General features: G+C 37.7%; 1 protein-coding gene across 1 annotated transcript in view; it reads right to left on the bottom strand.

Annotated features, from left to right (window-relative positions):
- The window catches only part of LOC148865265 (Leucine-rich repeat protein kinase family protein), a 30,306-nt gene extending 5,407 nt beyond the window's left edge, over window positions 1-24,899 (bottom strand). Inside the window, exons 1-13 of the mRNA XM_088976372.1 lie at window positions 24,643-24,899; window positions 23,699-24,239; window positions 23,172-23,623; window positions 22,945-23,062; window positions 22,190-22,258; window positions 22,015-22,083; window positions 14,866-14,934; window positions 14,592-14,663; window positions 14,433-14,501; window positions 13,783-14,018; window positions 13,488-13,693; window positions 3,894-4,020; window positions 3,726-3,794 (exon numbers count right to left, since the gene is read on the bottom strand). Of these exons, the coding sequence (XP_088832498.1) occupies window positions 3,726-3,794; window positions 3,894-4,020; window positions 13,488-13,693; window positions 13,783-14,018; window positions 14,433-14,501; window positions 14,592-14,663; window positions 14,866-14,934; window positions 22,015-22,083; window positions 22,190-22,258; window positions 22,945-23,062; window positions 23,172-23,623; window positions 23,699-24,239; window positions 24,643-24,718 (2,173 nt within the window). The 5' untranslated portion in view covers window positions 24,719-24,899. The remainder of the gene's footprint in view (window positions 1-3,725; window positions 3,795-3,893; window positions 4,021-13,487; window positions 13,694-13,782; window positions 14,019-14,432; window positions 14,502-14,591; window positions 14,664-14,865; window positions 14,935-22,014; window positions 22,084-22,189; window positions 22,259-22,944; window positions 23,063-23,171; window positions 23,624-23,698; window positions 24,240-24,642) is intronic.
- Window positions 24,900-25,280: the final 381 nt, after the last annotated feature.

Genomic DNA, 25,280 nt, shown 5'->3' with positions numbered 1-25,280 from the left:
CTACTAGTAAAAAATTTTGAATAGCATAATAATTTGACAAGGCAACAAGCATGTTATAGTTACCATCTCTTATTATGCCACCACCTTCTCCAATACCTCTACATGTTTAAACACACCATCAAATATTCAGTTTCACAAAACTCGGTTAAGGGGGGTGACATACACAACTCTTACCCTTTGACTCCTAGCAAGTATGATATCAATTCTCAAGGATTCTATTGTTAACTTTTGCAAAAGTCAGATACTTAGTTTGAATAATTTACATTGCATTAACCCTGGGATTTCAAGCCAAGCCCATTCAGATTTTAACAAAATCTAAACCGCTTTTGCCTCCGAGTTGTGGGTCACCAGTTCGATCATCCGGGTAGAACGGGTCAGACCATGCCATGTCAACACTCTATATATTTAGGAATTAATTATATATATGGGTATATACACAATATATATGTATATGTATATGTATATATATATATGTGTGTGTGTGTGTGTGTGTGTGTGTATGTGTGTGTGTGTTTGTATAATTATTAATAAATAATGTATAATTATATTCTGCATGTAATATATGTATTACTTTATATTTAATGTACATTTTTAATTCAGTTTTAATTCTTTATTTGTAAAAAATACTAAAAATTGCAATTTGAGGCCCAAAAAGGGTTTTTTCGTGAAAATAGTGGGGAAAAGTTATGACCTACAGACGTTTTCATACATATTTAGTGTGCCACCCGTGACCCGATCACCGGGTTGAATAGGTCAATGGTCCAACCACCTGGGTTAGATGGTTTTTTGACCAATTCCTGGGTTTTACTAAAACCAGACCCGAAATCATGGCAGGGTGGCAGTTCAACCATCCGAGTTAGTGGCGGGTTGAAAACACTACCCAAGACCACCTAAGTTGCATATCTACCTGATTTGATAGATTCTGTAGTGCATTATTCAAAGATGGGTTCTTACAGGCTCAATCATATCATTACTTTATTCATTAGGATGAAGCCATGGCACATGGTGCTTCAGATATGTTATGGTTCAGGATGATAAAACCAAGCATATTGAGGTGGACACAATTTATTAAAGAAAATGTGATTTTAGGAGAAGCATATCTTATGTGAGAACAGAGGGACAGCAAGCAGATGTCTTCATTAAAGGTGTCAACTAGGTGAAGCTGGATCAGATCGGAAGGCCAGGCATGATTAATCTATGCTCAGTTTGAGGGGGAGTCTTGACAGATCGGGCAGCCCTTATCGGGCCTTCTCTTTTCTTATTTTAAGTTGTGTTTATTGGGCTTTGGTGGTTTATGAGCCTAATATGGGATTTTATTTTTCTTTTAATTTATTGCCACTTAAATAGGGGCAGATTTGTAATTGCATCCCTCAATTATTTGGCCAATTTATATAAATAAGTAGGAGTGACACAGGACTCCCACAATTGACAGCTTTCTCTTCACTCTCTCTTCTCTTCTTCTTCCTTCTTCTGTTTTCTGTTAATTTTATGCACTACAGTTTGTGGATTTAAACAAATATTCTTGTCTGAAATCACGAGTGCTTGCAGAAGGACAGGTGGAAATGACTAAGCCTAAGTACTTTAATGACTACAAACTTTTTCATATTGGCATAAATAATAAAATAAATAGATGGGGGGCAATATTAGAGAATACCTAGTGGGTAAAACCATTAACTTTAAGAAATAGGAATTGAGCTCTTGTTAATTAAGTTTGTTTTAGAAGAGGTAATTAATGTTATCAGTAACATATGCACTTTAATGGAACAAGATGAAGTTAATGTTATCAAGCGGCAATCTTGGAAAAAGATGGATGAACCAATTTAGAGAATCCTAGAAAGAGATGATATTTTATTGAAGGGATTAAATAGCCATGTAACAAAGGAAGGGTAGTATATCTGATGGTACATGAAGGATATGGATTTGGAGAAAGAGATGACTGGCATGATGTTTGAATTTACTGTAGGACATGGTCTTGCCATTGAAGATAAAACACTAAAAGCTAATAGACAGATAATATAACTTATTAAAGAAAGTCAAATAAAAGCCAAACGATGTTCCTTTTCTCCTTATCAGAACAAAGGAACCACAAGATGAACATTTTTGTTCTATTGGATATTTTGACCATACAGCATATGTTTTAATACCTAAGTTTTTACCGGGGCCACTTCAGTTTTCTCTCTCACTACTAAAATTGCCAAGCTCAATTTGGTCTACTAGGTCCATAAAAGCAATCTAGGGTATGATAAACTTACATCCATTGAAGCCATCGCAAACCATTGCCTAGGTCTCTAGAATCCTTTTACCAAGTTTGACAAAAAATAAATAATAATAATTTGAGCACCTAATATCGTCCAACTACTCTGCATCAATTAATTCTGAAATTCAAAAATTATGAAATCCAATTTCGGTCATTATCTATACAATCTCTTCCTTGGTCATAAAACCTTGCAGCTCAAGTGATGCAAGCGCCAAAGAGTCAAAATTAGAACTTACTGAATTTAGGAATCATGGTGTTTTCTTTTGATTTGTACAATAATAGCATAGTTGTGTCTAAAGGTTCAAAGTCATTGGGTAAATCATTTAGGAATCATGGTGTTTTCTTTTGATAGTGGCAATTATGTAATTTTTGTTTTTCCTAGTTCTACTGGGAGTTGCTGCCCCTACAATGTCTATACATGTATTTTGAGACAAAAATGTAGAGACTAAAATTAACTACGTATGGGAAGGAGGGTATCCATGGCGTATGGCGTCTATCGTCTGTTAAGGACATAGTTTTGATTTGAGAAGAATAGATAAAGGTAAATACAAAACTAGGATGCATGGAAAACCCAAATGGAGATAGAATATATAGTGTAATTTCAATAAATATAAGAACATAAATAATCAATTATTTAATGTCAATGTCAAGAGGTTCCTCAAACCAACCATTTTTAGCATGAGTCAAGTATCAATGAAGACACTTGAAGAGGATGCTAAACTCATAGAATTACAGATAGATAAAGTGCACTTTTGTAGTGTTGTCAATCTAGCAAAACTACTAAAGACAAAGCGAAGTATGGAATGGATACCATTAGAAATAATCTAGAGGGAAAAGTTTTGGTCAATTAAGAAGCAACACTGAAATAAAATAGTTATAGCCAAGATGGATAACTGGTAAGGCTTAAAGTATAAGATTAGAAATGAGAATATCTGACTGAATTAATAGGTAACACATAAAATGAAGGAAAGTTAACTGAGATGGATGGGCAATGTAAAATGAAGACCAAGGGAATCATTGAGGATCACAAACAAGGTAATACCAAAATGAACCTAAAGCTCAAATAGTCAGAAAAAATTTAGCTTCTTATTCTTTAATGCAACGTATGACTTCAATGGAAAAGAAAAGTAAAAGGAAAGGAAAGAAAAGGAAACAAGGAACAAATGAACATAAGACTCCCTCTTCAACTTGTCAATATTTAGTCCATTGCCGCCAACTCACCACCATAGGACAAAAAGAAGCCTTTTTTTCTGGAATTTAACGTTAGAAACCTTTAGCCACTCTTACTCTACAGCAGGAACAGTCCAACATGTGTTGGATATAGACTTATAGACCGACTTGGATGGATAAATAGATCATACAACATGCTCATTACAGATTGCAAAAGTTAAAGCTGATGGTTCTTTTCCCTTGTATCATTGTTATCCTAAAGAATAAATGCTTAGAATAGCATAGAAAAAAAGATTACCTTTGGCAGCATCAACAGCAATTTTCAATCTACGAACCCAGCTCAATGTTACATTTTTACTATTTGAACCTGAAACAGTGGATTGCTTAATTATGTCCAATTTACAAGAATCCGGTTGGGAATGTTATTGTAGAGTAAAAAATAATCAATCTGTTGATTTCCACATACCATACAAATTATCAGCCAAAGATCCACCTGATAAGTACTCGTAGATGAGTATTTGCTGTTTTGATTCATGACAGAATCCTTCCAAGGATACAAGATTTTGATGGCGAACTTGTGACAAAAGATACACCTGTAGATCCACTTAACAACAAGGTTATGCAAGAATTAGAGGATCAGAAGTGTTTCCAACACTACATTTGTCTATACAACTATAGGAAAAAATAAGAGGAAGCATGCAGTATTTCTAAAACATCTAAGAATATTTAGATATAATGCATAAAATATAGACTTGTGGTCCATTCTTGAAATTAGAAATATTGCCAAATCTTGAGAACATTTATTACTAATAACCTTTTGGGAGTTATAAAAGAAGCATGGATACCCATTAAGGTATTATGAATTTCCACACATGGGAACACAAAGCATATAAACAAAAATGATTGCTATTGACTATGGGTGTCAAATGTTATTCCATTTTCTTTTGTTTGTATTTAAAGTAAAAGCTAGGATTTATGTATGAGTGCTCTTTTATGCAACTAGATTTATTCATTCTTTTGTAAGAAATATTAGAGAGTGGGATATAATGCCATTGTTAATTAATAGGGCATTCTCCAACTTGAAATGTTTTTCTTGTTGCCAGTTCCAAAAACAAACCAAAAGATCAAAACATCTCATTTGAAAACAAATTGTTTCTAAAACAAAAACATAGAAAACACATTCTTGGTTGTTAGTGTTTTTTGTTTTCAAATGTTTGAAGAGAGAAAATTTGTTTTTGTTTTAGAAAACATAATTTTGATGGTTTCAAAAACATGATTCGTTTTTGGAAAACAAAAATAATCTTTTTTTCACTTCTCAAAACAAAGACAAGGTTAGAGAGCATGTTTTTTATCTGACGTGGCAATTTTGAAAACAAGTGAAAAAAATCTTTGCATTGTTGAACACCCCCTAAATTAATGAATGAGTCTTCATAAATAGAAATTTCAATGGATTCAAAAAAGGAGAGAATGAAGGCATACCAATCATATGTACATTGGCCCCAAAGTCTACAATCCATGGGTTAAAAGATGTGGAACAAGCAAGTGCAGTACCTATCTTGGCATATGAACTAGATGGATTACTAGGTTCAGAACCAGATGAGGAGGATGTACCATCTTTTTTCCAACTGCAATAGTATATTCCTGAGTTTGTCCATTACATCAGAGGAATCAAACACATTAGAATGTTAAGCACCATTATCAACTGCAATAGTATATGTCTTAGCTTCTTGCAATAATCACAAACAATATCCTCGGCCTTCTTGGTAATAGGGTGCTTGCTAGTATTTTGCTTCGGTCGAGATGACATAAAGGTAGAGTGATCAATCACAGGCTTCTCCCCCTATCTCAACATCTTTTCTGGCCACATTCATCTTTTGATTGTATGTTTCAGCTACACTGTCCCATATCTCCTTTTTTGAATCCATCCAAAGATGAGCTAACTTATGTGAGGTTGCATGGAATTGACTAACCACCCAATAGCCATGTAGTTCTCCTGCGTCTATTTTCCATATGTAGGATTAGACTTTTCTATCTTCTTCTTGCTGGTTGTGAGATAACCCATCTTGCTTCTACTACAAACATGTAAAAGAAGGAAACTTAGTGCATGAGATCTGTAGAGAAGATGGGCCGAATGGCCCATAGACTGTCATTTCATGTTATGTTATGTTTCTCTCTGTTGTGGGCCTTATTCTGGGCCCATACTCTGTAATGTTCTGTTTTTGTATTTTCCTACCCACTCAAGGGCCTCTCTGTAATTTGTCAAAAATTAACTTATTAATAAGATGTTTAGAGTTTTAGAGAGGGGTAATGTTCGAACCTCTTACTCTCTAACACTCATTGCCACCAGCTCTCTCTTCTCTTCCTCTCTTGTTTGTTTATTTTCTGGTTTGCATCTAATCTCAAACAGTTCCATACATCAAGTGGGTTGTTTTTCAACTTGGTATCAGAGTGGGCCATTGCTTGGCATGTCCCTCATGTGGTTCTAGTTCAGCCAACTACATGAGGAGGTTCTAGGGCTGAAAGTTTAGAGTCATCTGCCTAGTTCTTGGAAGTCATTGGAGGGTGCCCAAGTTTCTATACACTTGGAGAAGGGTTCGGTGACTAGGAAGAATCAGAGAGCAAGTTGTTTGGCCTGATTTGAAATCAGAGAAAAAGAATTTCGAAGTTATCTCAGAGAACAAGTGTTTGGCCTGGTTTATAGTTCAAACCAGAGACTCTCTTGCTGTAAGTCTTTTCTCAGTCCTTTGCTGGGTTATTTTTTGTTGTTTGGGAGGACTGTTAAAGCATTCAAAGCCCACCTCCGTTCAGCCCACTGTTGCTGGACTGATTCTACTCAAATTTCTGGGTTGTTTTGGAAGTGCTATTCGGCTGATTATTGGACTGCCAAGCTGCTGAAACTAATCTAACTAAGTGGTACTAGTCCCATCTTCATCCCAGCCTCTTCTTGGACCTATACTGAACACTTTGAAGTGGTTTCTTTTGGTTAACAGTAGGCTGTTAACTACTGCACACTGAGTGTTCGACAAAAGGTCTCTTAAGGACTGTGGCCTTTTTTCTTCTCTTTGGGACAGCGGCTGTTGGGAACCTGAAATACCTTGTGATTGGAGGTTTGTTGGGTGTCCTTTGAAGGCTGAAACAGTAAAGAAAGAACTACCACCGAACTGGACTGTCACAGTTATCAAGATTGAACTGATTCTGTGAGCTAGTTGTTGTTGCCTATTCAGCTCAAACTAAACTCATCAAGACCCCAGTACCTTGGGAAACGTATTGAAAATCCTAATTGGAGCCTTTACATGATGGATTTCTCAAGCATTGAAAACAAGAATGCTGCTGAATATGAACAGATTTTGGGAACCCCAACCGATTCTATGTTGGCTGTAACTACAGTTAAGCTTGATGGGACCAACTACTTGGCTTTGTCGCAATCAGTGAAAACCCATATTTGTAGCAAAGGAAAATGGGGTTTTATTTCTAGGAGCAAGAAAGCTCCTCCAAAGGATGATCCATCTTGTAAGAGATGGGTGCAAGAAAACTACATAGTGATTGGGTGGCTTGTGAACTCAATGCAGCCACAGATTAGTCAGCATTATCTGTGGATGAACTCGGCTAAAGAAATCTGGGATAGTGTTGCAGAAACTTACTCCCAGAAGTTGAATGTTACCAGAGCTTACAAACTGAGAAGTGATGTGAAGAATCTAAGACAGGGGGAGAAGTCACTTGCAACATACTTCTCAACCCAAAAATCTATATGGCAAGAGATTGATTTGATAGAGGTTGTGACATGGGATACCCCTAAGGGCTGAATTCTGAATATGACATTACAAAGCAAAACATCTTGTCCAAGGAAGATGTTTCATTGTCTCAAGCATATGCTTTGGTCAGCAGTGAAGAAAGTAGGGGGCAAGTGCAGGTTCAAGGAGTCAGTACCAATGATCATTTTGCAAATATGGGAATTAAACCCAAAGGGGTTACAGGAGCTCCCAGTGGCATAGGAAAGAAGGAGGTGGTGTGTGAATATTGCAAGAAGCCGAAACACACCAAGGACAAGTGCTGGAAATTGCATCCCAGTCTTGTCCCTATCCGATTCCAGAAGAAGAATGATAGTAGAAAGACAGGAAGTGCACATGTAGCCACAAGTACAGATACAGAGGTTGAGTCTGTCAGTGCACAATTGGCAGCCATGAAAGCTGAATATGAGAAGTTTGGAAAGATGATCAGCCAGTTTGAAGGTGTAACTTCATCATCCAACCCTTCTGGAAGTCCAGCCACCACCGCATTTGCTCACTCAGGTATAAGGGCTTCTGCTAACCATGCATCTACTTCAAGTAATCCCAAGACCCCTTGGATCATTGACTCAGGTGCTTCTGATCACATGACTCTTTACTCTTATCTTCCACTCTTCATGTACCTAAGTTAAATACCAACTTGTTATCTGTAAGTAGCTTGACCAAGTCATTGAATTGTTGTGTAACATTTTTCCCTTCTCACTGTGTGTTTCAGAACCTGAAGTCTCGGAAGGTGATTGGGAGTGGCCATGAAGCGAATGGAATATACTTGCTCGACACCCTTGGCCAATGCTTTGATCATCCCAAGAATGTTGCCTTTGGTTCTACTTCTTTAGAGTCTGTCAGTCAAATTATGTTGAGTCATTGTCGGTTGGGTCATTTACCTTTTTCTGCTTTAAGTCATTTGCTTCCCAAACTGTTTAAGGGAGTCAGTGTGTCCAGTCTCAATTGTGAGTCATGTCAGTTGTCAAAGCATTGTAGAAAAAATTACCCTATGAGCAATAAAAGATCTTCTTTTCCTTTTCATATTGTACACTCTGATGTGTGGGGGCCTTACCACTTATCCTCTATGGGGGGTTACAGATACTTTATCCTGTTTATTGATGACTTTTCTAGATTCACTTGGATATACTTAATGAAATCCCGAGATGAAGTCCCGAGACTTGTGAGGCAATTCCATGAGTTTGTTTTAACTCAATTTGATACCAGAATTAAGGTTTTCAGATCTGAGAATGCAAAAGAATATTTTGAGAAGAGTTTATCCTTGCATCTCTCTGACATGGGGGTTATTCACCAAAGCTCCTGTGTTAGAACCCCTGAACAAAATGGAGTTGTTGAGAGGAAAAATAGACATATTGTTGAAGTTGCAAGGAGCCTTTTATTTGCCTCACATGTTCCCACAAGATTTTGGGGTGATGTTGTACTTACTGCTACCTATCTCATAAACCATATGCCATCCAGGGTTTTGGGTTTAAATCCCCCTTTAGTCTTCTTCATCCAGACAAGGATCTCTTCCCAATTCCTCTTTGTGTGTTTGGCTGTACCTGTTATGTTCACATTCCAAGTGTGTAGAAACACAAGTTTGAACCAAAAGCCCACAAATGCATCTTCCTTGGTTACTCCCCCACATAAAAGGGTTATTGTTGTTTTGATCCAAAGACTGGCACCCGACATGTCTCTATGGATGTTACCTTTAATGAACTTTTTTCCTTTTTATGGTTCCTCTCAGGAAAGACATTGTCAATAGGGGGAGAGTCTGTCACAAGTTTTTGCTCTTCCCCTTCCTGTCCCAGTTGAGTCTCTTGACAAATCTGTATCCTCACCAAATGAATCAAAGGAGGATCAGCCACTTCATTCCTCTTGTCCTAGTGCTCCTATTTCTTTACCTCCTCGTCCTACCCATAATCCCAAAGTGTATCAAAGGCAGAGATCTAGGAATGAGCAAGTGGTTTCCCTTACAACAGATGAGGCTCATACACTCCCAATCACATATGAGATAACAGGTACTGCTTCAACTCCCTTGGAATCATCCTTCTCAGATCTTGATGTCCCCATTGCTGTTAGGAAAGGAAAGCGGAAGTGTACTGCACACTGCATTTCCAAACACCTTTCTTATGACCTACTTTCCCCCTCATATTGTGCCTACCTCTCTTTAGTTGCTTCTAACCCCATTCCTAGGTCTATATCAGAAGCTCTTGGGATTCCAAAATGGAGAGATGCCATGCAGACTGAAATGGATGCTCTACATGAAAATGGTACTTGGGAGGTGGTGGATTTTCCTGAAGGGAAGGATCCAATTGGATGCAAGTGGGTTTTAACCATTAAATACAGGGCATATGAGACTATTGAGAGGTACAAGGCCAGACTTGTTGCAAAAGGCTACACACAGACATATGGGATTGACTATCTGGAGACTTTTGCCCCTGTTGCTAAGATGACATCTGTGAGGGTTCTTTTATCTCTAGCAGCTCACTTTGATTGGCCTCTCTATCAGTTAGATGTAAAGAATGCATTTCTGAATGGTGACTTACATAAGAAGGCCTACATGTGTCTTCCTCCAGGAATGTATGGGAAAGATATGCAAGGAAAGGTATGTAAACTGAAGAAATCTCTTTATGGCCTCAAACAATCTCCTAGAGCCTGGTTTGAGAGATCTAGAGCTGCACTTGTTAAATTCGGCTATGTTCAGACACAGTCAGATCATACTCTTTTTGTGAAGCAAAGTGGATCTCTAGCAGTGTATCTCATTATGTATGTTGATGACACTATAGTGATTGGTGATGATGCCTCAAGCATTCTGGCCCTTAAGTCTTTCCTCCGTATAGAATTTGAGATTAAGGATCTGGGGGAGTTGAGATACTTCCTTGGCGTAGAAGTTGACAGATCTAGGAATGGGATTCTTATTTCCCAGAGGAAATATGTCCTTGATTTGTTGTCTGAAACTGGAAAATTTGGTGCAAGACCATCTGCAACTCCTATTGATATGAGTCACAAACTTTCAGCTTCGGATGGAACTTTGTTGGAAGACAAAGGGGTCTTTCAGAGATTTCTTGGGAAGCTTTTGTACCTGTGCATGACTAGGCCAGATATTGCGTATGCTGTCAGTTGCATTAGCCAGTTCACGCATGCTCCTAGAGATACCCATATGGTAGCAGCAAAACGGATTTTGTGCTATCTGAAAGGCTCTCCAAGAAAAGGAATTCTATTTGCCAAACATTGTCATCTGAAACTTGAAGCCTATACTGATGTTGATTGGGCTGGAAATATTGGTGATAGAAGATCTACTTCAGGGTATTGCAGTCTGGTGGCTGGTAATGTTGTCTCTTGGAGGAGTAAGAAACAAACAGTTGTGGCTCGATCCTCCGCAGAAGTAGAATATAGAGCCATGGCATATGGAGTCTCGGAATTGTTGTGGCTAAGGTCCTTAATGGAAGAACTTGGGATTGATCATGACAAACCCATGATGTTGTACTATGATAATCAGGCTGCCATCAACATTGCTCACAACCCGGTACAACATGATAGAACCAAACATATTGAGGTTGATAGACACTATTCGTGAAAGAATCTCTTCCGGTGAAGTGTGTCTTCCATTCATTACTTTTGAAGGACAATTGGCAGATTTCTTCACCAAGGGCATTTCCAAGGCAAGGCTTCAACATGACACTGGCAAGCTGGGCATGATTAACATCTATGCTCAGCTTGAGGGGGAGTGTAGAGAAGATGGGCCGAATGGCCCATAGACTGTCATTTCATGTTATGTTATGTTTCTCTCTGTTGTGGGCCTTATTCTAGGCCCATACTCTGTAATGTTTTGTTTTTGTATTTTCCTGCCCACTCAAGTGCCTCTCTGTAATTTGTCAAAGATTAACTTATTAATAAGATGTTTAGAGTGTTAGACAGAGGTAATGTTCGAACCTCTTACTCTCTAACACTCATTGCCGCCAGCTCTCTCTTCTCTTCCTCTCTTGTTTGTTTATTTTCTGGTTTGCATCTAATCTCAAACAGTTCCATACATCAAGTGGGCTGTTTTTCAACTAGATCTCTGCCAATGCGGGATCTGGGGAGGGACAGATATATGCAGCCTTACCCTTACACATACAAAGAGGTTGTTTCCAAGATTTGAACCTTGGTCACCCAGGTTCCAATGGAGAAACACAACCATTGTGCCAAGGCCCACCGTCTTGCCTCTACTACAAACATGTATCCATACAATTTCTGCCAAAGCTAGGTGATTAGTCCATCTAACTTGATTGTGGTCACAACATTCAGTATAGTTCTACAAGCTGTGTTGGACCAACCACAAACTCTATTCTCTGCTACATTGATCAAATGAAACAAAAACCCGGTACTACTAACCCAAAAACACTGACCTACAACCAAATCAACACTATAATCATTGTAATCTAGGGTTTCACTAAACCCTACAACCCAGGAGAATAAGCAAAGTTACAACTGCTCCAACCAAGCACTCCAAAAACCTTCCCAACTGAAATCAATCTCCACTAGACTTCAATTTGGACCCACTAAGTCTTGAGTGCCAGCCTAACTCAGCCCCCTTGACCCTTATCCAAAACTCTCTCTAGTCAACTAGGGTTTTGGACAAAAGACTCCAAGCAACTTCTTGGGCTTCCAAAACAGATTCTATTGTCTCCACACCCTTCTACCAACTGGGAAGCATCAAGCATGAAGATTCAGCAGCTTATCTTTTCATACACCCTTCTATTATAAGTGTATATGGGATCAAAAAGGAAAGAAAAGAGAGTTTTGTATGCTAGATACCAAGTAGAAGAATAAACAGCAGTAAAAGACATATTTAATCAATAGAAAACAGAAGAAAGAGGATAGAATGTGCAGAGGTAGAGAAAGAAGTGGGGGAAGAAGGGAGAAGGAGAAGCTTGGTTCGATGCTTTCTCTAATCCCCTCAAAGGATCTTTTATTAGATTCAAAAAGATAAAAATGAAATTACAATGATTCCCTTAATGAGGCAACAGCTCGATAAACATAAAATAACTCTAGTGAAAAGTTAACAAGCCCATAATAAGAAGGCACATCAATACAAACATAAAAACATAAATAAAAGAAGGCTAAGACTTGCTAGCCGGCCCATCATCTTTACACAGGCTATTAAAAAATATTTTACAAGGTATAAAACAGAAGTTCAACTTGGCCACTTCCATGGTAAATCATTATCATCATCATCATCATCTAAGCCTCACCCCAACTATATGGGGTTGACTACATTCTACATTAATCCTGTTCCACCATTCCATTCTGTTTAATGGTATATCCATTGTTAAACTTCCATGGTAAATCTGTCATACAAAATAATGTAACAATTCCAAAAGAGCACCTATTTTTATTTCTTTCACCTATTATTCCACATTTATTCTCCAACTTGTATTAAAGAACCTAAATTCCACTATCATCGGCTTCTGTTAATGGTTCTGGGCTTAAGCAAACCAACTTAACAAATTCATGCTATTTGGCTTGACCAATTAATCATCTGTTTTTCATGAACATGCCATGTAGTCTACTTGATCCTTTAACGTATTTCAGTTAAAATAATAAGGAAATCTTGAGTCCCATTATGTTTCAAATTGAATGGATACCAAAAGATCTAAACACAACTGCAAATATCATAGTATGAACTGGTGTGGGAAGGGTTTGTTTGTACAATGGCAGCTTTATGTCTTCATTGTTTTTATGACAAGGATGACCTAATATAATTTCCGTTCTTTTTTCATCCAATTCCACATCATTTGATGTAAGCATATATCCAATTCCCGACCCTCTTCTACAAAATGATATGGTATTAACAGAAACTAATGAGTTTTCCATGCTTTGGCAGTAAGCAGTGTTATGGATGAAGATACATTCTGAACTCACATCTGTGGTGCGAAACCATTTCATAGTTTTCCAATCTATCCAACTTGAATACTTCTAGAGGCACCAAGAATTTCCTATCTCAAACATAACTTAGCATAGGTATACAATTTAGTTCAACTGAACTCAACTCGACCTTAACCCCAACTATTTAGGGTTGACTACATGAATCTTGTCCAGCCATTGTTCTCTATCAAGAGATGAGTTTTCTGTCAAATTGCAAGTCAGATCATTATTTACCACATCAGCTTCCTTTTTCCAGTAAATATTACATAGCAAAATTATCTCATCCAGAAAGAGTTAAAACATTCTATGGATATTGGGGAATTATCTTTACATAAGATATACAACAAAATAAATAAATAATTGAAAAAGCTCAGACAGTAAACCTCATTGATAAAGGAATCAGCCCCAAGTGGGGTTTGGTCAAACCGCACTTTCACAGCAACTAGTTTTCCATCTTGAAGTTTTCCAAGGTAGACAGATCCAAAACTTCCACGGCCTATAGTCTCCTTAAAGTTACTTGTAGCTGCTTTGATCTCTTTGCAAGTTAACACTTTGGTTGCATTCCAGTTCCGCATCTCAGATGCTGTTCCTGAATATTAAAAGGCCACATTGTCATATCAGAATACAGTAATGATCTTGTAGAAAATACCATTTATATGATCTCTGATCTGTGCATACCTGCTGTAGATGTGAATTTGCTTCCTTTTTCCCTCCTATATATGAATACCAAAAATGCAATAAAGAGAAGGGCACACAAGACTCCACAGGTTATACCAATTATAAGCGCCTTCCGATTATGACCATTGTGTTTTGTTGGGTTAAACATTGTAACATGTGGTGTCTCAATTGAAGAATTGCTATAAATGTCATTGCATGATAATGTGGAGAAGGAAAGGCATATATTCCCCAATGTTCTGTACCAAAGCATATTAGTTAGTTAGGTGTCTAAATGTACAACCAGAAATAACTTATGCAACAGGGGGTTTTGTTTTCTGAATGTGGACATTTTGGATTTATATTTGCACTTTATCTAGATCAATCGTATAAAAAACTTTAACGTATATCTATAGTTTTTTTATCAGCACTGTATATCTATTGCTTCCAAGTATTAATTTTATATACCTTCTTATGTAATTCCCATTGGATCATTCTAAACTAAGTACCCCATTTTTACACCTTACACCATAGTTGCATGAATGGAATTGAATTGTTTTAGAAAATACATCTCAGAACATAGAAATATATGAAATAAACTGAATAAACATATCAGATTTTTCGGGGGTGTGTTTAAACTAATCTACAGTAAACAACATAAGATCTATTCATACCTAACTTCCAAATTTTCCCTGTTCAGAGACTGGGGGAGTGTGCCTTGAAGTTTATTGTTTTCCAGATTCCTACAGAAACAGGATATCATGTATATACTGAAGCAACTCCATATCAGAACTAAAAATATATATAATTCATTACTACTTGATCCCACTCACAATAGATGAAGGCCTTTTAGATTTCCCAAGTTGTCTGGAACTGTTCCCTGCAAACTATTGTTTTGCAAATCCCTTCATGTGCCAAATATACTGCAATATTAGTACAAACTTGTCTGTCCATCTATAGGTCTAGAAATTAGAACCAAATAGTTTTTTATATCATTTGTCTTTACTACATAAGTTACAAAATTTATACTTCAGTTCAATAGAGAAGCAAATAAACAACATATTTAAGCTTCCTCAACTACTGTCAATCTTGAATCTTGAAACTTACAAAATCTGAAGGCTAACCAAGGTGGCGAAATCAGAACCAAAGGAAGTTAGATGATTGAAACTCAGGTTCCTGCAATAATCAAGTTGACATTCTCAAATGCTTAGTCTAGAGAATCCCAAAATCAACATTTTCAAGACCAATTGGAGGTCAGACGGGTCAGACCAGAAGGCCAAGCAGTTCATAGTTTTAGTGGTATAACTATCAAGACCATGAAGCCATTCAACAAGAGCAATTGAGAAGCTTTCTGGCTTTCAATTGGTTTCTGTTGAGAGAAGCAATATTTCTTGTATATAGGGGTGGCAGGGTAGTTTAGACAATTTACCTTATAAAATAAGAGTTCTCCAGTTCAAAATTTATTATAAACAGGGTTATTGTTTGTTGTAGACATCAATTATCAAGTTAATATAAAAGACTGGCCAACTGCTTTAGAAGAGATTAAGCATTCTAATTCTCTTCTAATCAGTCTGGCTGGTGTTCTTCTCCTCCAACCTCTTTTTTCTCTCTTTCTCTCTTGATTTTTCCTCACTTCTCTTTTCTGTTTTCTTCCTGTACTATTCTCATAACAGTATACCATATTTATTTGGTATTAAAAAGAAGGAAAATTCATTCTCTTTTCCCTAACCAACCTGACTAGGATTTCTTCTCTAAGTGTGCTTCAACTTCCTATTGGGGATTGGACCAAGTCAAACAATTTTTCTGGCTCATTGGTGATTGCTTCAGCCATCACAATTTTTGTGAAAGGTCATCTGTGAAATGTGTCCTTCTAGTGGGTTTAAACCAAGAGGGAAGTTGCAGTTTTTATGGGAGACGATTTGGAATATGTGTTGATCATGAGGCGACTGAAGTGTGATTCAAGAGGCAGTGATTGTGAGGTGACAGATTTGATATGTGATAATGAGGAGTATTCCAGCCAATGACCAGGTTAGGGATGGCAATTTTCCGAAAAAAACCGGGGCCATGCCCTGCCCACCTCAAATGGGGTGAGTTTGCTCCGATCATAAATGAGGATGGGGCGGGGATGAGAAAAATATTTTTGCCCAGAACCAGGGATGGGGCGGGCATGGGGTTTGCACATAATTCCCCAAACTCGCCCCGAACCCAATGGTAAATTAGTAAAACACCTCTAGGTTTAATATTATTTCTAAAATACCCCTAAGTTTCCCCCAAATTCCTAAAACTCTAGGATCCCATAATTCCACTTCTAAAATACCCCCAAGGTTCCATAACTCAATTCCTAAATTGCCTCCAAATTCCCATGATCTTATTTCTAAAATACCCCCAAAGTAGATCTATTTTTTTGTTGTTGCCTCAGGTGGGGAAAATTTGGGGATTCCCAGTCCTCAACGGGAAGTGAGTGCCTTTTCCTGAACCGCCCCACCATTGAGGACAGGGCGGGGATGGGGTAGGGTATCTTGCGGGGATGGGGAGGGGGTGCCCCACCCCAAACCCACTCCACTGCCATTCCTAGACAAGGTTGGTATTTCATATTTTCTGTTAGTATTTCAGATCCTTGTTAGGTAAAGAAACCTATGGGAGTTGTGTGAATTTTTTGGTTTAAGTGAGGCAGAATGAACTCAAAAGCAACTGGTGTGATACCTACAAACTTCATGTTAACAACTATTAAGTTGAATAGGAGTGGAATTATGTTATTTGGGCCAAATCAATAGCGGTGTCTCTTATGGGTAAAGGGAAACCAAAATACCTTATTGATAAGAAACTGGGGACTGAAAATTCAAAATATTCAGAGTTGATACAAGAAGATGCTCAGATTAAAACCCAGTTATGGAATGGAGCCCAAAACTAGTAGCACCCTCATATTTCTTGATACTTCTGAGAAAATTTGGGACCAAGGGAAAAAGAATGTATTCAGGTAGTAACAATATTACTCAAATATATCAATTATTCCAATCAATTTTAGTTTAAGTAGGGAGTAAAGTCTCTTGAAGACTATTCTTCTGATATGGTGAGCTTATGTGAAAAACTGAATATGAGTCAGTGAGAGTCCAGATTTTAGGCAACCTAGAGTTACCTAATTTGGAGGATGTATTCTCTAGGCTTCAAAGAGCTGAGGTATCTAATTCAACTCAATATTTGATCAAATAGCCTTTTCTTTGCTGTTTCTAGAAGCGGTGGTCGTGGTAATCATGGTGTATATGGAGGTGGACATGGCCCATCTGAACCACCAGGTGGTAGAGGTGGCCATGGACGTGGTACTGGTAGAAATACATCAACCAGATTTTATACTCATTGTGGATTAGAGGGTCACACTATTGGATATTATAAAGATCTATATGGAGTTTGATTCTGCATAAGTTGTCACTGTGAGGGCCATACAGTTAACTATTGCCATTTTCTGAGAAGGGGAGGGAGTTATGTTAATCAAGCATCCTATCATGATGATGTGACCAATGCATCCCCAAGATGCTTGCCACAAATAATAAGCTAGAAGGGGAGACTAACTATTTCCAAGGAGAAACATAACAGATTGATGGATGCTACATCTTGCTCCACTGCTACTCTTGTCTAGACATCAAATACTGGTTCCACTTACCTTCTCTGTACCATATCTCCTTGGGTCATTGACTCAAGAGCCACAAACCAGATGACAGGTACTTCATCTGTTTATATCTAGTTCAGTCCTTTATCTTCTTCTACCTAACATGTTATTCTTCTGAGCTATGTCAAGTGTCTGAAATTATAAAAGTTAGTCCAACTCCACAACTGCATCATCTGTGCTTTATGTTCCCTAGATCCCTTTTAATCTTATGTGTGTGAATAAACTCACAAAAGCTTTAAATTGTTCTATTGCCTGTTACCCTTCTTACTATGTGTTTTAGGACCTAAGACGAAGAAGCAAATCGGTGGAGGACTTGAGGTTGGTGGCTTCAACTACCTATGAAGAAGATCGGTGATTTCTACTATCAATCTTCAGTCATCATCTCCAAATGTGTCTATTCTAGCTCCATTGCTCACTGGGTCATCCTTCTTTGAAGAGTCTTTGTGATTTGTTTCCGTTGCTTCGTCTAACACCAACTTTAAGTGTGATGTGTGTCAACTTAACAAACATCACTGAGCTACCTTTCCTCCTTGGGCTGTTAGTCATGTGTTTCAAGCATTTAAGTTAGTGTATTCAAATATTTCGGGTCCGTGTCCTATTGTGTCACATTTGGGCTTCAAGTATTTTGTTACTTTGTTTGATGACCCTTCTAGAGGCACTTAGTTATTTTTGTTAAAAGAAATATCTGAGTTTTTTTTGTATTCAAATCATTATTTATGGAAATAAAAATCCAGTTTGACTTCAACATTTGTGTTGTTCAAACAGATAATGCAAAGAAATATATGCTTTCCCTTTTTATTGGTTTCCTTGATGAGCATGATAATTCGACACCAAACATCTTGTATTCATACACCACAACAAAGCAGTGTAGCTAAACACAAAAACACCATTTGTTAGAAGTAACATAAGCCTTTCTCATCCAGATGAATGTTCCCAAAATCTACTAGAGTGCGGTCCTTACAACTTGCTACCCCATTAATCGGATGCTCTCATTGATTTTACAAAATAAAATTCCTCATTCTATTCTATTCTTTGATACAACTTTGTTTCCTTTGCCTCTATGCATATTTGGATGTGTTTGCTTTGCACATATTTTTTACCAACAACGAAATAAACTGAATGTCAAGCAGTTAATTGTATATTTTAGGTTATTCTAGAACTCAAAAGGGGTACAAGTGTGTTGAAATAGCTTGTTTATTCTGGTTATTTTATTCATTTTATTTTCTCCTGTTCTGTTTTAGAATAACTTAGTTTTTTATTATGTTTATGTACTGTAAGTGCTGCAGGGGCATAAGAGTCCATTCCCCATTTTTTAAGTGTCACCCTATATAATATAATATATTCTGGTGCCACCAGAACTGATTTTGACTCCCAATCACTTTCACTTCTCTTATCCCTTCTCTCTTCTCTCTCTCCTCTCTTCTTCCCCCTTATTTCTTTTGTATTTTTCTGCTAATATGGCATCAGAGCAGTGCTACTGGGTTTAAGAGTAAATCGAACAAGTGTTTACTGGTTTTTCTTCTTGCTGTTTTTTCCAGACTGAGGTCAAAAAAAGATAACCTACGACTGATACATTTTTTTTTACTTCCTTATTCTTTCTCTTGGTCGTGTACCAAGAAAAAAAATCATATGGATTAAGATTGCTGCATGCTGCCAGAGTGGCTGTGAGGTTCAAACCTCTTTTCTGTGGATCATGTGATCCTGTGCCTGAATGAAACATCTGTAGGTCTCATATGACCTGATTTTACCCTTTTTCGGTGCGATGACACTATTGTATGATCTCTCCTGATAGCTAGTGCATTAGGTTGATCTGGAAGAGTGGACTATGACTGTTAAACCTGTACAGCATTGAAATCAACCTAAAAAAAAAAATTTAAGGGACTTGGAGGTGGTCTGTGTTTAGACTATGTCTAGACTGGAGTTCGTGCATCTCTGGTGTGTTTTTAGGACTGTTTTTTGGTGTCAGGAGGGATCTTAGGGTGTGTGTAGAGGCTGAATAGTGAACTGAACCATGTCCTACAAATCACTTGTCTCCCAACAGCGAGTATTTGCTTTTATTTTGGAGTTGAACCCTATTTATGAGTCTATCAGGGTACAAATATCAGGAAGTAAGGACTTACCTTCGGTCTAGGAAGTTTATGCATTAGTTCAGTCTGAAGAAAGTAGAAGAAGTGTGATGAATTGTACAGAGGGGGAGCCAGTTGCATTGATAGTCTGGGGAGGTACAGAGGGGGAGCCAATTGCATTGGTGCACCCATTGTCAGAAGTCCAGACATACTAGAGACACATGTTGGGACCTCCATGGGAAGCCTAAGTGGGCTCAGGATTTAAGTAAGAAATCAACATCTGATCAGAGTAAGAAGCCAACTCAGTAGACTCAAAAGAAATATAACTCAACAAATGTGGCATCTCCGAAGACTAGTCCCATGATACCTCAGGAGCGGCCCTGTGGTTCTGATCATAAGAAAGAGACTATCAATTCTTTTCATGACCATTTGGACTTACATGGTAGGACACTTCGCCAAATGGATTCTAGCCTTACTCCTACCTCCTTTGCGTCTACATTAGGAAACTCTACCACCGCTTTCCATGTGTCACCTCATACATTTGATTCCCCATGGATTATTGACTCTAGAGCTTCAAATCACATGATTGGTAAGTCAAACTTATTTTAGGCATATAACCTCCTCTCTGGAAGAGATAAGGTGAGACTGGCCAATGGGTCATTCTCTACCATAGCTGGTCAAGGAACCATCTCCTTTCCTCTTGGTTTTATCCTCTCTAATGTGTTACATGTTCCAAAATTGCCTATCAATTTACTTTTCATTAGTGGTATTACTCACTCTTTGAACTGTTTAGTAACTTTCTTTCGTTCTTCTTGTGTGTTTTAGGATTTGACCTCAGGGAGGACGATTGGTAGAGGAAGCATGGTGGATGGTCTCTACATGTTGGAGAATAAAGCCAGTCTTGTGGCTGCAAAGTCTTTGAATTCGTCTTGTGAGACTCACACCTACTTATGGCATAGTCGTCTTGGTCATCGTTTTCTTAAGACATTAAAGCTTATGTTTCCAAAGTTATTTTAAGTCTTTGTCAATTAAAGAGTTACAGTGTCAAACATGTCAAAACATTAGAAGTTCTTTTCCTTTAAAAAATAAAGATCTGAATTTCCTTTTCATATTATGTACTCAGATGTTTGGGGCCCTGTTACTCTACCTTCTAAAATTGGATATAAGTATTTCATTACTTTGATTGATGACTACTCTAGATATACTTGGATTTACCCTATGTGATTTAGAAATGAAGTACTAAAGATTGTGAAAGATTTTCAATGCATGATTTTTACTCTATTCCAGACTAAGATTCATATTTTCCAATCAAACAACGCAACAGATTACTTTCATAGTGATCTCACAAAGTTCTTTGCTTCATGTGGATCTCTTCATCAGAGTTCTTGTGCTAAGACACCTCAACAAGACGGTGTTGTTGAAGGAAAAAATCGTTATCTTCTTGAAGTTGCTCATGGATTACCACTCCATATGCATGTTCCTAAACATTTATTATGGAAGTCATTATGTGTGTTACATATATCACCAACTGTATACCATCTCGGTTGCTAGAGTATAAGGCCCCACATCAACTGTTATTTTCTAAGGCTCCTTTGTCCCCTATTCCAATGCGTGTCTTTGAAAGTCATTGTTTTGTTCATGACTTGTCCCCTACTCGTGGTAGGCTTGAACCCCGTGCTATCCCTTGTGTTTTTCTTGTTTACCCTTTATCTCAAAAGGGTTACCGATGCTATGATCCTGTTTCACACAAGTGAAGTGATGACAATGTATTCAGGCCCTTTAGGGGTAAGAGATTCATTAAAGGCTGAGTTGTTAGCGTTGTTAAAGGTTCAAAACTTTCTAAGCAAGCAAATCTACAAAACATGGAGGTCCAAGTGAACTCTAAATAGGTTATCTCTTGAACTACCACAAGGTGTAATGTTCCTTGGATTTATAGACATAACCTAAGGGAAGTAGAAAATTTGGCAAGGGAACCCAATGCCAACTTTTCTTGGATTAGAAGAATTACAAATGGAATGGTCGATGCATTAGCCAAGCAAGGGGTCTATAGGCAGTAGTTGTTTTGGACATTATTGTAGTCTTTTTTTGGGCTTTATTGATATCTTGTGATATATTGTAATCCTGAAACTTGTTTTCTCTCTTATTAATGAAGTTAATTTTAACCAATGTTATTAAAATGTGGAGGCATGACATGAGACATTCCACTACCTAGAGGGTGGACCTGCTCATGGGTCGGGCTTAGGCTTAGCTTTTGCCAAATTTTGAATGGGCCCAGACTGAAATGTTCATGGATCGAGCCCAAAGCCCGGCCCATAAACAAGTCTACCTAGAGGCATGAGGTTTAGCTCAGAACATAAGAGGTGTAAGCCTCCCAAGCACAAAGAGGCATAAGCCTCCTAAAGAGGAGGAGGAGGGAGGAAGAAGATGAAGGATGAGGAGGAAGAACTCATTTTTTTCCTTTTCTATGAAACATTGCCTAAAACAAGCAAATTCAGTTTGGTTCATAAATCAACAAGAATCCCTTACAAATTTTCAAGTTGTTGCAGGCTACCCAAATTCTGTATTTCTCCAGTAAGAGATGTATTGTGCAAGTCCCTGAAGCAAATGTTCACAAGAAATTAAAAAGAAAAAGGGAAAAGGATGAATTTACTTTGAGGATGTACAACTTGTTTTGTACTAGTTTCTTTTTCAAACATCTTACAATGTTTTAAGGTCCAGTAGATCACCAAATGTGGGACTGATTGCTCTCAAGTCAATGCCAAAAATCTCCCTAGACAAAAAAAGAAACATAATAAACTGATAATAAGACTAGAATTACTCTTACATATAAAAAACAAGTAACTTTAGTACAATAAACTTACAACCAATGTTCTTGAAAGCATAGAGAAAGGTGAACCAAATTGAATCATGATCGTATAACAAATCATAACATTGTTTCTTTTTTTCTACAAAATTATCAAAAATTAAAAATAGATGTTATTAAAAATTAAAATATAGATAGAAAAGTGGTTTTGCCCTACTTTTAATCCACATCTATGATCTACCACATATGTACCTAAAACAAGAGGCCTTACCACTTATACACTAGAAGCCTAGGATGATTTGATCAGGTTTCACTTGAAAGTCAAATAATCCACATAGAATGGCTCTCTTTTTTAGATTTTTTGTGTGCATCATGGGAGCTACATGAAGGTTTTAAAACAAGTCTCCCTTAACAGAACTAAATTAGAAACAAAGAAATGACAAAGTAGAGAACTAATTCTTAATTGAATTGATTTGAATTGCATGAATCATATAAATCATATGGTTTAACAATTAAACCATAGATTCAAATAAAAATCATAAGGTTTTTGTAGAAAAGGATTTAGGCATAAGATTCAAGTCTAAACCCTCTAGATTTTTTATTCGAATTGTTAATCGTAATGTAAATTGTAAGATTTTGATAACAATTCTTACAATGATGTAACCAAACTGCCTTCACATCCAATATGCTTCCATGGTGTTGGAGCACATGGATCATCTTGCCATCCGAGATCTAAGCCAGTGGACTGTTGGATAACCTGGAGTGCTGACACTGGATTGCATATAAATAGAGATTTAGTGAATCTAGCAATTCAAATGATCAGCACGAGTTATGTAGAAGGCAAAAGGAGAATAAAAGCTATTTTAAGGGCTTACATCACCTGTAGTTGAAGAAACCTCCAAGGGAATGTCAACAATTTCATAGACCTCAATTGCATTCACTTGTGGATAGAAGCTGATATTCCGAAATGTCATATTCAAACTTTGAATGCCTTTAAATGAGAAAAATAACATACCAGCTTCTGAGTTTTTCACTGTGTAGTTATAACTAACAACATCTCCATTAACTAATATATCAAATGAGGGTGATACAGGCAGAATTCCAGCAAAATAGAGGATGATGTGATAATCTCCTAGCTTATCAAGAGGGAAATTGTAAGTAAGAATGTTCTTTCGTGCCAAAACCCTTGCTGATTGAAGAACACTAAGAGGTGGACTCTCCTTAATGCCTGATAGATTGAAGGGAAGTTGAATATTGAATCCAGTTGACAAATGAGAAGGAGAGAAGTTTAGATCAGCATCCCATATACGATCATAAGGATCAACAGGGTACCTGGTTTTACACATGAATTGCAAAGTCTCATAAACCTTGCATAAATTCAAGTAAAGAAAATAAATGGTTTCTTACCGAGTGGATGTGTTGTTCCCACAATTGACTCTGTAACACTTCCTTAGCGACTTATTTGTGAGATTTCCCATGCCACTTCTGTAAGCTCCATCAGGAAGTGGGCGGACTTCAAGTGAAGAAATAACAGGAAGTCCACCATCCAGAATAGAGAGGAAACAGAATGGAACAGTGTCCTTGGTAACAGGCCATATAAACTCTTCTACCCAGGGATCAGAATTAGTAAGGTTAACAGTAGTAATGGTAGCAGTCCCTAGAGAAACCTGGAAGGCTGGAGGCTTCCCCAATCCATCATAGTTTTTGTAGAAAAACTGGGGCCTGATAAGAACTACGGAGGAAATATTCTTCACAGGCAGCTTATAACACTTGCGCCCTTCTTGAGAATCCAGGAAGAACCGTAGTGGAACTCTGGAGGTTGAACTACCTTCAATGAAATTCACTGTTGTTCCATTGCCTGTGCTCACATAATCATCATCCGGGACCCATGAAATGTTAGAAGAGTCAACAAAGCTTGTACTTCCACCGCAAGATAGACTCAAGAAGCCTGATTGGTACGACAGTAAGAAGCATTAATAGAGGAAAATAGAAGTCAAATTTTCAGTTAAAGTGATAATTGCTCCAAAAAAAAAGACAATATAAGGTGCATCAATGGTGATCAAGATGAACTGAAAGTAATATCAAAAGATTAAACAGAAATGTGGATAAAAATCTTCAGGTAATGAAACAAACAGATTAAACACCAGCATCTATATAGATAGCTTATGATGTAAATACACTAGAAAGAAGAAAAAAAATCAAATCCTTCTTCAATTTCAAAATCCTATTTAAACGCAACCCAAATAAAATCAATTTTTTCTTATAACAACAAATTTACTTGCTTCTCTTCAACAGAAAACAAAATTCTATTTCACATTTTCACCAAACCTATAACTCAATAAAATGCATACCTTCTTGGTCGCCAAGAACAGATCCACTGAACCCATAAATCAGAAGAAACCCAAGACAAGACCAACGCAAATCCATCTGTTTCGCCTCACTTGAGCTCCAGCAAACCGAAAGCTTCCTCCTACATTCCACAAACCAAAGACCAATTCACAGCTTCTGGGCCATTGTTATGAACTTTGAACTGATTCAGAACAAAAGAAACCACAAGGTAAACCACTTGAAATTGAACAAAGAACGCGGTAAAACCACTAAAACAGACAGAGACATAGGAGGAGAGTAGTGTCTCACTATGCTGTCTCTCAACCGAAAGGAGTAATGAGTGAAGAGGTCGTTATTGTGGCGGTGATGGAGGAGGCGATGATGATGAAGCGTGTTGAGTGGTAATGATTGCAGATGATGATGCCAGAGGGATGATAGTCTGGTTCCACTGTAGCAGTAGCTGTTGCCGAAAAGCAGGAGTGGATGAGGGAGAAGAACTTGAACGTCCTCCATTGACTCCGACAACGACGAGATGAGACCCAGTCTCTGGCGATCTTGCTTTTTTAAAATTTTTAAACCTTGGTCGGTCGGTTGGACCTTGAAACGTTTGAAAATGGTGGATTTGCATACGACAGCCACCCCGCGGGAAATTATTTGTACG

The sequence above is a fragment of the Nelumbo lutea genome, chromosome 3 (assembly GCF_056320005.1).
Source record: "Nelumbo lutea isolate HS-2025 chromosome 3, American lotus-T2T, whole genome shotgun sequence".
Classification (NCBI taxonomy): Eukaryota; Viridiplantae; Streptophyta; class Magnoliopsida; order Proteales; family Nelumbonaceae; genus Nelumbo; species Nelumbo lutea.
Note: the sequence above shows the minus strand (reverse complement) of the source record. Positions and strands in the feature narration are given on the sequence as shown.